This window comes from Phalacrocorax aristotelis, chromosome 5 (assembly GCF_949628215.1).
Source record: "Phalacrocorax aristotelis chromosome 5, bGulAri2.1, whole genome shotgun sequence".
NCBI lineage: Eukaryota > Metazoa > Chordata > Aves > Suliformes > Phalacrocoracidae > Phalacrocorax > Phalacrocorax aristotelis.
The window spans coordinates 71,206,296-71,220,860 of NC_134280.1; the positions used below are offsets into that span (position 1 = coordinate 71,206,296).

The 14,565-nt window shown below is 51.7% G+C and overlaps 1 protein-coding gene across 2 annotated transcripts; it reads right to left on the reverse strand.

The window, feature by feature from the left end:
• Positions 1 to 209: 209 nt before the first annotated feature.
• RIC8A (RIC8 guanine nucleotide exchange factor A) lies at positions 210 to 14,409 on the reverse strand. Of its 2 annotated transcripts, XM_075095327.1 has the most exons (12): positions 14,274 to 14,409; positions 12,817 to 13,010; positions 9,703 to 9,750; positions 7,407 to 7,555; positions 6,941 to 7,307; positions 6,211 to 6,305; positions 5,179 to 5,329; positions 4,406 to 4,501; positions 3,970 to 4,114; positions 3,372 to 3,516; positions 2,351 to 2,470; positions 210 to 1,481 (listed from the first exon to the last, which is right to left on the reverse strand). In XM_075095327.1, exons 2-12 carry the CDS (start codon positions 12,898 to 12,900, stop codon positions 1,361 to 1,363), a joined length of 1,521 nt encoding a protein of 506 aa, XP_074951428.1. In that variant the 5' UTR covers positions 12,901 to 13,010; positions 14,274 to 14,409; the 3' UTR covers positions 210 to 1,360. The 2 variants fall into 2 exon arrangements, with proteins under 2 accessions (XP_074951428.1, XP_074951427.1); XM_075095326.1 differs by having other exon boundaries at positions 6,941 to 7,555.
• Positions 14,410 to 14,565: the final 156 nt, after the last annotated feature.

Consider the following 14,565-nt stretch of genomic DNA (forward strand, 5'->3'; position numbering starts at 1 on the left):
TTGGGATGCTCCATTCGGTTATACTTGGTGGTCGAGGTGCAGGGAAAGGTTCTGGCTTAGCCCCAATTTAATGCTCCAGTTTTACCCCCCAAATAAAACTGTAAAACCCAGGGCAATCAGAGTAGAACCATGTGCCAGTCAGGAAAAACAAAGAAAGGTATTTCTGTCCTTGCTCAGAGCTATCCCATTCAATGAATCACCGCCATGCGCCCATTTGTCAGGTTTTCTTTATTCTAGCATCACTTTTGCATTCCTACTTGTGCCGATAAGTTTTGGAACTCTGGTACATGAGACAAACTGGAATATTTTCTTTAAAAAGAAAAAAACCAAAACAAAACACAGAAAATAGACAAATCTAAGTGACAGCAAAGGACAGGACCAACACCAGCTCCTGGGTGCAAACGGCAGTGGACTTGTGGGAAAGCCAAGGCAGACGAGGAGGCAGCAGACAAAGCAGAGATTTTGGCCTTTCGTTTCAAAATCGTGAGATGGGGAAAGGCTAACGCCAAAAAATGAAGCTTGGTGGTAACAGGAACATTGCAGTGCCAGAGACTGAACATCAGAGTGTTCCTGGCTGTCACCCATGCCTTTTTCTCTCCTGTGGCCGGTGGGAATGCTTGAAGCTTCTCACAGAGGCTTTACTCACCTCCTGCAGCGCGCACACCGCTGCTCCCCTCTGCACTCACATACACGTTCCTAAGTCCTCACACTCCTGGTTTTGCAGACACCACCACGCTCACAGCCACACGCAGCACGCACGCGTACAGCTACCCGCTGATGAAATGGATGCGCCGTGCCGAGACACCCCGCAGACACCGCTCCCCACGGACTACCGTGAATAACCGCTCGCCCCCTCTCCTGTAGCCCCACCTCCCCACCTGCATGCCTGGGGAGCGGCTCCCCCTGCGCAGGGCAGGCCACCCGCAGCCACGCGCGCCGACGAGCAGCCGCACAAGCGTCAGCATGTACACAAGATGCTCCGCGGATTGCTAAACCCTGATGGTGTGACAGAAAGATCCTCCCCCGCCGCCCTCCTTCACAAACATCACGTACTTAAAGAGAAAAAAAAAATCCTACTGGAAAGTCCTGGAAGCAATTTGGAGTCTGAAATCCTCACGGCTGCCGACAGGAGAGACCAAAGTGGAGCGAGGCCATAGGACCCTCTGGAAGGAGAGGTGGTTATGGAGCTGGGAAGGAGGCAGGAGGTGTTCCTTGTTGTGGACTCCGAGGGGTCCAGGCTGGATCCAGATCCCACAGGGAGAATCCTGGCCCAGCTCTAGCCTCTGGGTACAGCACCAGTTCTGGAGGGAGAGTGGATGGGGGCTCCCCAGCTCTCCGAGGCTGGGGCGAGAGGTCTGGATCAGTCCAGCCCCAGGTCCGAGTCGGAAGACGACCTCTCGTCGGCCATATCGCGGATGGCGTTCTCCATGGGGGCCAGGTTGCCGCTCGGCGTGATGCCCATGGGCTGGATGACTTGCTCTCTGCAACCAGGGAGGAGAGGGGGGAAGGCAACACAAATTTGTAGCAGATACTGCAGGAACAGACACGTACTTGAGCAGAAATGCGCAGCTCGTGGAATTGCCCCGAGGCAGCCCAGCACAACCCCAGCCCACCACCAAGAATCCTTTTTTGAGAAGTGGGGGACAGCTCTAGCTGTAAAGCCTCCAGCATGCTGAGGCAATGGCTGGAAGCATGTTCCACAAGTGTTGCTGTTCTCAGGTTCCCTGGAACAGGCTCAGTGTTAGGGTCCTGTCCCGTGAGGTACAGGATTGCCAGAGGAAAACTAGCGCTGGCATCAGTGTTCCTCTCCCCCTAACACACACTGGCAATACAGGCAATAAACATGCTGCTCTTTTCCCTCCCACCCTTGGGGTGGCCTGAACTCAGCTGTCAGACTCTGGGTTCTTCTCTGTGGCACCTGTTAATGATGGATGAAAGATGACCGGAGAAAGCACTCCTGCAGGGAAACGGACTTGGTGGCACTGGCTGCCATCTGTCCCCAGAACGCTGCTTCCTACTGAGCAGCCTTGCCCGGACAGCAGCTGCTGTTCTTACTGAGCACCTGGCCAAAGCCAGTGAGACAGCAGATGCTTGGAAACAGCACAGGCACGTAGAGCAGTTTTGTAGCATGCCATCATGCCAAAGAGGTGTGTGGGGCTTGCAGTGCCTTCCCCTGCACATAACAGAGCCCGCCTTCAGGAAGTAGTCCCCCATGTATCTCCCCCACTTTCTTACATCCCTTCTGTTAGTGGCAGCCTTGGGAATACATTCAAAGAAAGGTCTGTGATAAATGTAAGTCACAGACACGCAGGCACTAACGCAGACATGAACATACACAATTTTCTAGTACCTGGACAATTTGTCAAACATGTTGACTAACTTCATGGCTTCATATTCCTTCTGCTCTTCTGTCATCCCTTCCATGGGGTTGGGTAGTTTCTCCTCGACGCGTCCCGTCACAGGGTTAATGCTGCAAGAAGAATAGTGAGGCAGGGGCAGAGGATGGAGGTAAAGCAGAGGAGTGACCAAAGGGCTGTTTAAAAACCTCCTTTGCCTCTGCTGCGCACAGGAACACAATGGCATAGCTGGCTGTCACTACTGCTCATCTCGTTAGCCCTGAGTGCTATCATAGTGCAACATGGTGCGTCTGACCTCTTTCTGTATGTCCTACGCACAGTCATCCCCCCTTACAGATCCTTATCGTTTCTCTGGGGTGAGCAACGTCCCCATCCTGCCAATTCCACAGCGTAGTTTTACACCAGGTGCACAAGGGCAGACAACACTTATTCCCTCTTCTTAAGTCATGAGGCAAAAAGTTAACACAGAAAAAAAAGCCCAAACCCAACCTGCAGACCACATTGAAGAGGATGCAAGAAAGTACAGGACCCACAGCTGAGCACAATCCAAGAGCTCTCCCTGCACATCCCTCACCTCAAGTTACCACCACGCAACTAGCGGGCAAAGAAAGAAAAAAAACCCAAAAAAAGAAAAATCCAGCTCACTCCAGCAGCACAGGGCTCTGGAGATGGAGAGGAGTAATGGTGTGCCACTGTACAAGATGTGCCATGAACAGGCCTGGTGCAGAATGGGCTCTGGCTGAAGGAACCCACCTTGCCCTAGAGCTGTGCCCAGCTGCAGGGACCCAGTATATGCACAGATGACCAGCCACACCATGAGCAGCTCGGCCACAGAGGCATTTCACCCAAGGAACAGGCAGGGGGTGGAACTGCTAAGTAATGCAGAAGGAAATGCACGTGTGAAAGAGCAGGACAAGGGAGGCAGCAGGGAGGCAGATGAAGAAAGGGACAAAGCAGGAGTGGAAAGAAAGTGTAGGAAAAGGGGTGCTATAGAGAGGGAGCAGATTTCTTTACTTGGGCTTTGCCTCTTTGTACTCCTCGGTGTCTGTGTCTTCATCTTCTGAGTACTCTCCCTCTTCCCGACCACCAGCCATGAGGCCTCGAGCTGCCAGGAGCCCAGCTGCATTCCCATAGCCCGTGTACTTCACAAACCGTGACACTGCCGGGAGAAGGGGAGAGAGACCAACCTGTGCTTCCCCTCCTGCCTCTCCAGCCCTGTCTGCTCCTGTGTGCCCCAACAGCAAGATTGGTGCAAGGCCATGGAGACCCAGAAACGCCAGCACTTCTTTGAACTCTGACAGGGAGCGAGGCTCCCACGCTACATACCAGGAATGGCAGGGACAACACCCACAGGGCGGGGGTCTGAACGCAGGCCACGTTGTCTGCAGGGTGTTGAGGTGTCCTCCAGCAGAGCTTTTCACACCCTGCTGGCATGAGACAGCAGCTCCCTCCCACAGAGCACTTGGATACTCTCCACTTTTCCCTACTCAGTTTATCAGGCCCAAGGGAAGACAGAAGTTCCTGTCACCCATCCCACGCTCTCTGCCTTGCCCAGAGGCCAGGCTCCAGGACACCCTGTCACCAAAGCCCACAAGAAACCCCTGCAGCTCACCACTCTCCTTGCAGAGCACGAAGAGGAACTCTGCCGCACAGTGCTTCACATCGGTGTCGATGTGGGTCATCAAACGCACCAGCTTGTTCCGCAGCGAGTTCCCCACCTCCGGCCGATTCCTCACGTCCCGGAGCGGTGGCAGCACCTACAAAGCCACAGTTAGGGGCGATCAGTGGAGCTGGAACAGCAACAGCAGGTCAGACAGGGGAAAAACATACGTGCATTTTACAGATCAGCTAAAACTAATAAATCCACAGAGCGTGGGAGATGTGGAAAAAGCACTGTGGGTACCAAAGGCCTCATCCACCCATACATCAGAACCTAGCAGAGAGAGAGAGAGGAGGTCTGTTTGGAGGATGGCAATAAGCAGGCAGTTTGCTGTTCTCCTCTCTCCTCAGTGCAGCATCATTCAACTTTTGGCTGAACTACAGCATACCTTTGCCTTCAGGAACTTCCGCGTCTGGCGGTGGACTCGGGCGCTCTCTGTCAGCAGGTTCAGAACTGGGGTCAAACTCTCCTTCAGCTTGTGTCCCTGCAGAAGCATCCACAAAATAAACACATCAGTCATACCGAGCTCAACTCATCTGGCTTGTAGTAGAGAACACGAGTACAGACCACCAGGGAAACAGATGGACACCAAAGCTTTCCAGCCTCTGCTAGAGGAACTTCAGTGCTTCATCACTCCTCAAGCAGCATGGCTCTCCAAGCCCTGCCCTGTGGTACGGCAGTGCTAGAAATATTTGCGCAGGGCATCCAGAGTAGGTAAGAGCTGCAGTAAAATTTGGAGGCCCTGTGGAATAATCCCAGAGACTAAAAAACCACAGCCAGCTTGAAAATAATGCAACTTCAGGCTTCCAGAAGCCACCCACCAGATCACTATTGAGTGAAACGGAGCACCGATATTCCAGTCGCCCAGCTATTCATCTGCTGCTCAACCAGCCTCACTACCTGCAGTCCATAAAGCAATGACGTAGTCGCCTTCCCAGCCGACACATGTTGTTTTAATCCTACCAACCATAACAGCTTTGCCTCTGCTGAAAACTGCCCCTTCTACAAAGGTGTATCTCCGAACTAACCGTGCCTTGCTGGTGCTCCCGTGATGTTGGCACTGGGCTTTTCAAGGACAAATATAGGCTGAAGAAAAGGTGCCCTGCAGTGAACTCGTGAAGATGAGCAGTGACAAACTCACACAGCAGCCTCTCAACTTACCCTGTCCAGGCGCCGCTCTAGGAAATCCAGCAGGATGCTGACTGCATCCATGTTGACACCCATGTACTCAAGCGAGCCTGGCCGGACTTTCGGGGTCAGGAGGACATCCAGACATTTCAGGGGCAGGTTCCCCAAGAGGTTAACCGTATGACTGAACACATGAAAGAGAAGAGAAGGGAACACAGTCACGGACCTTTGCTCACAGGAGTTCTTCAGCTCTCCAGAAATGAAGGTTCATTACTAACTACCAGGCGCGCGAGGACCCTGAGATCCAAGCTGTCTTTGGGCTGCATCCCAAGCTCCTCACACCACTGAAAGGGAATAAATTAAACTGCTTTTTGGGTAGTTGAACTATTTGCCAGGAGTCCAAAGAGACTTGAGTGACAACTGAGAAACCATGCGCCTTGACACAGAAGCCAAGTAGGACCGCTCTGGGTTGTCCGAGGCCTGTCTGCAGGGTCTCCTGCTGCATCACTCATTCTCACCTTGATGGTCAATGCAATGCATTGCTTAGGGTTCCTCTGACCATGGTTTTCTCAGGGACAGGATGGTGTCACCTGCTCAGAGCTGACAGCCCTGGACCAACAATGCTCAGCAGTGTGACGCAGACACTTTCTCAGGCTGGCTCAAGAGACAAACAGTTAATTAAGGCCAGCCCATGGACTCTTTAATTAAAAAGTCCCAAACACCTGCTCTTGCAAGTTGCCCACCAAAGTGGGTGGCACCATTGAGGAGCCCTGATGCGATATTGAACGTGGCCCTGGGGGGCGGCCAGGCCTGGAGAAAACATTTCTCCTGTCGACCTGGAGGCCACGGCGTTAGCGCACGTAATCTGACCGTGGGAAGGGCAGGGCCATTTCTGAATTCTAGCAGCAGGAGGAACCTGCAGGCCAAGCCAAAGATGCCTGCTTGTCAGCAGTGACCTTAGACATCACCAAACAAGCAGAGTCTGTCAATGCCAAGGTCAGGCAGGATCTGCCTTGAGGAGATCTGCTTCTAGTGAAGATCATGACCTAGTTAACTAAGAAAGACCTGTGGAACTCCTCTGTCCGGTCCTCTCCATCAGCAGAGATCATGAGGCAGTGGCGCAGGAGGGCACCCAAGTGCCGGTACAAAGCAGCATCTTCCTGGCCCCAAGACAGAAAACAAAAACCTTGATCAGGACAGGGGATCCTCCACATCCCAGAGCCTGCTGCCCCTGCAGCACACAGTCCCATCCCTCCCCTCCAGCAGCCTGAAAACTGGCAGCAGGGTGTGTAAGTAGAAGTAGCCTCTCGATTCTCCTTTTGAGGTCAACCCATAGTCTTCCTGCTGCCCAATACCTTTCCCCTCACTCTACGACACTGAGACAAGGGCTGGAAGAGCCCCCAGAACAGGCCCATGGATTGACCAGGGATGTTCTCCATCACACCTTCCTTTCACCTCCAGAAGGTGAAAGAATACCAGGCCACACTCAGAAGCAAGTTATCTGGGGGCTTCGCTCTCCCACTTGCACAACAAATCATGTCATTGAGAAGGAAAAATGCCCAACTTTTAAATTTCAATGCTCTAAAAGTCTTAAGGGTTAATGATGCATTGGATAGAGGCAGTGCTCTGGGGAGGAAGGTGTGGACATGGGAGTCTCTTGCTATCCTTGCATGTACCCGGGGGCTGCGTGAGGGCCAGCATGTAATACGAGGAGATGCAAAAGGAGAAAACCAGTAGTCAAACCACAGCCTGGAGACATGCAAATGCAGTGGGGTGGGACACCCAAGGACCTTACCTCATCCACCTCCCTCTTGCTGGAATCAAAGGTGATGTTGAAGAGCACTTTCAGGATCTCCATGGCTCGCTCTGTCTCCTGCCGAGGCAAAGGTGGGAGAAGTCCCTCCTCGGTGGCAACTTCATAGGGGTCCATCCACTTTACACCGAGGGTCAGCTCCAGGGTATCTGTCATCAGGCTGATGCCCCTGAGCTCTTGGGCTAGCTGCTGTCGGATGTCCACTCTCAGCGCCGTCAGCAGGAACAGGAGACGCAGGTCAAAGAACTTGACCTCATGAGGAAGACTCCTCTCGTTGTACAGTTTGATGCGCTTGGCCAGGCCCACCACCAGCCGGGCTTCAGCTGTCAGCTCCTGTGCCCTAGGGCTGCTGAAGACAATGTTGCAGAGACATTTGAGGGATTCCAGGATTACATCCAAGTCTGGGACCTCCCGGACGAGCTCCTCTGAATAATCAATGCCTGCATGCCTGGAGAGTGTCTTCAGGCCTTCCTTGGTGGTGAAAGGGTCAAGGCAGTATTTGTCCCGGGACAGGATGCGGATGCTTTCCAAGCACGTGACCTGGCAGGATGGCTGCAGCTCTCTTTCCAGGAACTTGATCAGCAGCTGGGCCATTTTCTGTGCGGTTGGGAACAAGCAATGCCTCGTGCACTGAAGCTTCACAGTGCTCCCCACCACCCTGTACTGCTCTGCCCTGGGAAGTGCGAGCGTCGCCTAGAGATGGGCCTGCTGACAGCTCTGGTTCAGGCGTGCACTCGGCAACACTCGGGAAGCATTTGGCTCTGGCATCTGATCCTGACCCATTCTGAGCAAGGCCACCCAGCACGAAACAAAGAACGGCTGGGAGAGGGTATCAGATGTCAGGGCAGAGTATGAACAGGCAACTGCTGCTATTGCATATTTTAGCTTCACCCACGGTTACGATGGTTCGGGCTAACAGAGTTTACTTGACAGCTGCATTAAGCTACGAAGGGGCAGGTCAAAAAAGCCCCTTATGGCTTCACTGAAGAACAACAACCAATTCAACAGAAGTTCTCCGTTCCCACCCAGAGCCTTAAGATTAGGGAGGCATCTGCTTTGGGTGCTCCAGAAACAGACCGAAAAGGTTGAGAGATGCATCAGAAAAATACCAAGGGAGGGCAAAAGGACCTAAGTGAGGCAAGAAGAGCATGTGATGCCCTAGGAAAGGAGGTGAAAAGACCTCAGGAGATTCAAATAAGTAGTACCTCCCTTAACCTCAGTGCTGTCTGGAGATCTAGTAGCCCAGATCCTCAATAGGTACAGACCAGCAGAACTCCACTAACACCAATTCGCAACAGACCCTTGTGGATCACAGCACCGTCTGTGACGGCAAGCAACTGATGATTACAAGAGCAAAGGTAATGCTTCATTCAGCCAAGCGCAGCTTGGTTTGAACCATGTGTTCCAGCAATCCACTGGATAGACATTCACACCTTGGTGAGGTAAGATCTCATTAGATCTCTCTACCATAACACCATGTCAGAGCACACGTCTTTCCACGCGTATTACAAGCATGAAGGAATCCAAGATTGCAAGGTTTGCTATCACTTAGTGTAACTGGCTTAACACAGCCTAATTGGTTATACTTCATTATAATAAAAGGACTGAGGGAAGGAATGAAGAAAAAAAAATGAATTTTAGTCCTTAACACGAGACTGGCAGAACATAACAAGCTTTAGCTCATGAATTACGCCCCACAACCTCACCCCTGAGAAGTGAGAAAGTACAGTCGTTCCTCTTCTTCCATACGAGGGGACAGACACAGGAGTCAAAGATACAGGCGTAAGTAACCAAAGTCTCCGACTGACACGGGTCACAGAGATCTCGGAGCATGTGCCCAGGGCTAAACCTTCAGAACAACTGAGCACCAGGAACTAGATGGTGACGCTCAATTCATATTTCATGACATACACCCCAAAAGTGGAGCACCCCAAGGCTGTGCCTGCATTCACGGCCTGTGCAACTGTCCCAGCTCAAACAGCAAGCCAGTGCAAGGCAAAGAGCTCGGATCTTGTGAGATCCAGTCCTATGCATTAGGCTGTACCCGGAAAACCTTCATGCCAGCATTAGCTGGCAACAGCATGGGCAGAAGCGGTCCCATTCTCCACCCTGGCTGCCTGGTCCACACTTGATGTGCTAACACAGGCATTAGCACAATCAACTGATGAACTGGACACAAAACTGATCCAGCTGGAAAACAATCCAGGAAAAAAGCGTTATTCTTTAGGCAGATCAGCCCACCAACCAGCCAAAGGTCTGCCTTGGCACGGAAGAACTGCAAGAGTAGAAATGAACAGGCAGGAGTGTTTCTTTCCATTAAGCGCCAGATTATGCCAGCTTAAAGTATCTGTTAATACAGCCTGGGTCAAATCCTGCAGCTGGCTTACAGCAAAAACACTTACCCTCTAGAGGCTTGCATGTTGCTATGATCTTTGCCTAGCAGACTCATGCCACAGACACAAAAGATCACACTTTTTACACATCTGTGGCTGAGATTATATGCACCACGCAACCCAGAGGGCTTGCTAATGCTGGAAGAATGCTGATCTTTATCCTAAAACACCAGCTGCTGATGGAAAAACTGGAGGCAGATGCTCTGAGCACACCATTCCCTAACTAAGTTAATGAAAAACCACTTATTTCTTTCCCTGTAGGAGCTGCCACTGCCAAGCCCTGCTAGGCACAAGTATGGAACAGCAGATTTACCCATCCGACTAGAGGAAGAAATCAAAGAGCATGCTTACCTTCCTCTCTTCCCGCTCCTCATCATCAAAGGTGAAGCACTGAGATTTCTGTGGGGACGAAACAGAAATTATCAAAATAAACGAACATGTTAAAAATCCACAAAACTGTTCCCCCCAGGCAGCAAAGGGCCATCCAGCTGGAAAGCAGCAGGTCTGGAAACACACTGCAGAAGCAAGCACAACTTCACGAACAGACCCAACCAGCACCAGGGCAGGGAATCAGCATGGCAAGGAGCGCTTAGAGCAGTCTATGATATTTGTGGGGTTTGTAACAAGCAGCACAAGCTCCTGAGGCACGAGACAAAAGGAAAACTTTCCTGCCACTGAGGCTTTCATTTCAGTCCTGCCTTTCTTTCCAACACTGTTCCTACTTGGGCAACTCCAACTATGTGCTTCACAACTAGAGACAATGAACCTGGTTTGAAAAGCACAGAGATGGACCATCCTACCAGGTCTGAAGTGCTTTCCTTGAGTGAGATCCCCACTATTCTGGGGGCCCCTGTTTCTCTTCCATCCTTGAAAAACATTTGTGATGAATACTACCCACTGCCCTCTTCTGCTGGCTCTACGGTGGAGGCTGCCTGCCACAGGCCAAAGCTGTGCCCATCTGACAGATGGACTTATTTTTAAATACTGCAGCAGTGAAGTGGGCATTTGTCACAATCCAAATACCCTCTAATATCTGGCAATTCCTCTGCTCAGTGACACTACCAAGCTGCGCCCACACATCTGTCCCCCAATATTTATTGTTCCTTTTCCTGAGCAAAAGTACTGTCTCTTGCGACTTATGAACAGTTCCTTGTGGCTATTCAGGTCCTGTTCTTCAAAGAAGAGAGACCTGACCTCTACACTCCCATCATGTCCCTTTCCTTAATAAACTGTCCTGCTCTTGGTTCGTGGGAAACATTTCTGTGTTTCTCACTATTCTGGCTGTTCTTCGATGGACAGTCTCCTTTCTGGCTACATCTGCTTCCAATGAACTGGACAGCACAGGAGACCACAGGCGCCCTGGTGAAAAGCAGCACTTTCCAGTGAATGATTCATTCCGGATTTACACCGAGAGAGCATTTGGTCCAAGCTCTGTGAATGAAAATTTATAAAACACTAATAGTGTTTGTATGGGTACAGTTATATCTATAGATAGAGATATGCAGATATAACTGTATCTTAATTCTGCCATCATTTTCTCAGTACTCACTGTCACCTGTTACTGAGTTACACTGCTTATGCAGCTGCTCAGTGATGGTAATTAGTCTTACCACAATCAATCATCTTATACTCTGGACTTACTCTTCAGCTGAGTTTGTCTCCCACTGTATCACCTTACGTGTTGTCCAGCTGCCTAACTCTACCCAATCTCCTGCCCAGTGAAGCCCAGGACTGACTGCATTGAGCTTTTCGAGATCACAGGTGCTCCCTGACTCACTCCCTCTGCAAAGTGAGGAGCAGTCTCCCCTGCTGTTCACCACCTTTTTTTACATGCTGCCAACTCCTGTCTGCTTAAAAGTAGAAGATACCGTTTGCAGCTTAGCTGCGTCACAGTCACCAAGATCTCAGGGATGGCTTTGGTCTTTCTAGCTTAGGTCAAGCTCTGATGGACAAAGCAATGCCAACATGCCGCTTAATAAACCTCAGGTGTGGCATCAGAACAGCGGCACTCCGGGAGTGCTGTGCCAGGGGCTGCCCTCTCGTGCTTCAGCACTGTGAGCTGACCCGTGCATAGGCTGCTGCTGCACCACATTATAAGGAACTGGCGGTTCAGCCCTGGAATCGACGCACTCTGCAGACAGCCATAGCACCTGTTCTTTTCCCATCACATCCTCTTTGCAGGCTCCTGCAAACTCATTCGTGTGTATTTTTGCCATACCTGTGGGTTTGCTTTAGCTGTAGTTTATTCCTGGCAATCAAAAGGTGACCGTGTATACAACAGTGAATTAAAACATACCACCAGAAAAAGGATAGAGTACCATCAGTTTTTACAGTAAAAAAAATGATGCAAGGAAGTTGCATAGTTTATCTGCAGTTTCATAATCCCCTTTGATTGCTCCGTTTCTTCTAGAGAGGCTAGCAAACCCACCGACATTCTCACAAGTTTCCCTTGCTTGATACACCGACAAAGGACCCAGCTGGAGGAATGCAGCAGAAAACATTGGTTTGATGCCTTAAGCCGGTTACACATCAAACTCTGCACTCCTCATTTCTGCAGTGTTACACCTGCTGTAGGTGATGTTAATCCTGCGGACTGTCTTTAGCAGGGACCTGCTCCTTCTTCGCTAGTATCTCCCATTTGAAAACTGACTGCTGGATATAGTTGCACACTCTCCCTCTTGCACACTCCTGCAAAATACTCACAGGTTTTCCCCGCTAGCTTCCTACCTACTCAAGAATGGTGCAGAATGAGTCACGGAGATCTGCAGGGCCAGCCCTACCCTGGTGGAAACTCTCTGAAGGAAATTTCCCTGACAACCAGAGTCTATCTCAAAAGGGATTTACCCCCACGGATAATCTTTTGCCACTTTAAGGCTAGAGGCACTTCCATCTCTGTTTCCCAACCTTTTTTTTTTTTAATTATTCTGTATTCATTATTTACTTCTTATTGTCAGCCCTCAGGTCAGGCACCTGTATCAAATTCCAGCAGCCCCTCCCCATCCACCTCTAGTGATCTTTTACTTGCAAATCGCAGCAACCATTTCACCTGCAGCTCCTCCCCAGGCCTCAGTTTTGTTACCTCCAAATCTTGCCTTAACATAAAAGCTCCTCCTACTTGGTCCTCACACTGATGTTTATTTCCCTGCCAGGTTTTACCCAGGATCTGGATAATAATAATTAAAAAAAAATCCCTTCTACATGCTTTACTTCCAGTATACAAAGGAACCAAGATAAAGAGAGGGTGCTTAGCCGCTTCCTAGCAAAACATCAAGCAATAAACCATCTGCAAGTAAAAGATGAAACAGTCTGTAACATTTTTATGGCAGTAACGCGCAGACAGCTGCGCTCAGAGGAGACAGACTGGGGACAGCCGGATGGCACAGAAATCCCACAACATGGCCAACCTGCTTCCAGGCTTGTAAGCGGCAGCAGCTGACGTCAGGCAGAGGTTTGATGCTCACTCACCTCCTGGTTGTAGATCTGAAGCACCTTGAGAACCGTATCTTGCTCCCCGCTTTCCACAGTGGCTACCACAGTCCTGAGCTCCATTATCTCAACAGCTCAGCTACAGCAGGAGATGAAACCCGGAGGAAGGGCAGTGAGGGGCTTCCGGGACTCCTGGATAACAGTGATGCAAAAGGACCTCGATACATAGATATCTGAGAATGAGAGAGAAAGGGGTGGGGAAAGGAAGGAGGGAAAAAAACGAAACACAAAAAAAACCCAAGTGAAATTGCTCACGCTATTGCATCCGTAAAAACGGAGCAGATGGATAACCCGAGTAAAACCAGCAGCCAGCTTCCTCTCTCTCCCTCTAATCCTCTTCTTCCTCTCTTTGATTTTCAATGCTTAATATATGCTCTCCCAGTAAAGCACTCAGGGAAAACCTTACCCCCACCCAGCCAGGGGATTAACATAGAGCAGATAACAGCAGCTCCCTGAAATAGCTCTCTGCCTCCTCCTCCTCCCCTGGCTGGCCTGATTTCTGTTACTGCACGGGGGGGGGGAATATCCAGAAACATTCCTATGAAGTAAAAAGGATGGAGAGGAAAGCCAGACAGATAGGAAAGCATCCTCCTGGCTTAAGGCGGAGCTACCTTCTAAGGTGGTGGAAAGAGAGAGATGGTCAGGATTTTGTTGCAGTCGCTGCTCCGCAGGTCAGTGCCCGAGACGGGCTGCGCATCGCATTATGGCAGATACGCTCCACATGCACCAAAAACGCACGTACAGGGGATGGCTGGCTTCCACGGCTCAAGTCTTTATACCGTTATGGAAGATAATGTGCCTCATGATAATAATGTAAATGAGCAGATGCGCATAAAGACACGGATGATGAGATTATTTTAGACAGAGGCACAAGTTTAAGAGCTCATAGAGCCATGCAAGTCCACAGTGTTGGGAAGTAACTCCCAACGACGGAAAATCTAGCAAATTTGAGCACGTATGTGAGCTCATGTATCTGTTCAAACTCCGTGTAGCTACGCACCGCGCTCTGCGACAGGGCCACGCCGGCCTGGGGAGCCGGCTCCGTGCCGAGAGCTGCAGGGTTTTGGGAGATCACACGGGGGCCCCGCGTTACCCCCTCCCGCCCCAGCACAGCCACAGAAAGAGGGGCTTTTCGGGACCAAGGGCAAGTCCCGCGTTATGAAAGCCGGAAAACTGCGAGACCAGGAGGAGCAGAGCCGGGCCAGGCGGCACGGCATCCCCGGCGCTGAGGGGCCGGGGCACCGGGCGACTCCTCGCCGGTTTTTGGGGGGAATGGCAGGAGCAGATGGCAGCACTTGCCATACTCCCCCCCACACCCCCAGCTCCCTCCTCACACCGTCACCTCCTTCCCCTACCATTATTTTTTGCACATTTCAAAGCCCCTCCAAGCCCTTTCTGTTTCGGCCCAGCAGAGCCGGGCGCAGCGCGGGCGGTACCTGCGGCACGTAATCCCTCGGAGGGCCGGGGCGGCGGGGCTGGGGCCGGGCCGGCCCGGGGAGGGGGCGGCAGCCGGGCCCGGCCGCCGGCGGGGGAGAGGGGCGGCCGGCGAGCTGCGGCGGGCAGGGAAGCGCCGCTACCTTCCTCTCCGCCGCCCCGGCTTCCTGCCTCATTTCCTGGCCCCGGCCCTCCCCCGAGGGGGCTCCGCGGAGGCCGCCGCCTTGCGCCCGGGGCTGGCCGGGGGGCGGCGGCGGAGCCGGGAGTGACAGGCTCGAGGGGTCCCGGTGCCAC

Coding starts and splice junctions, on each gene's coding strand:
- RIC8A (XM_075095326.1), bottom strand. CDS start 12,900: ATGGAGCTCAGGACTGTGGTAGCCACTGTGGAAAGCGGGGAGCAAGAT. Junction 6,306..6,940: donor GCAAGAGGGAGGTGGATGAG/GTAAGGTCCTTG, acceptor TCTTGGGGCCAG/GAAGATGCTGCTTTGTACCG. Junction 4,115..4,405: donor GGAAGTTCCTGAAGGCAAAG/GTATGCTGTAGT, acceptor GTGGCTTTGTAG/GTGCTGCCACCGCTCCGGGA.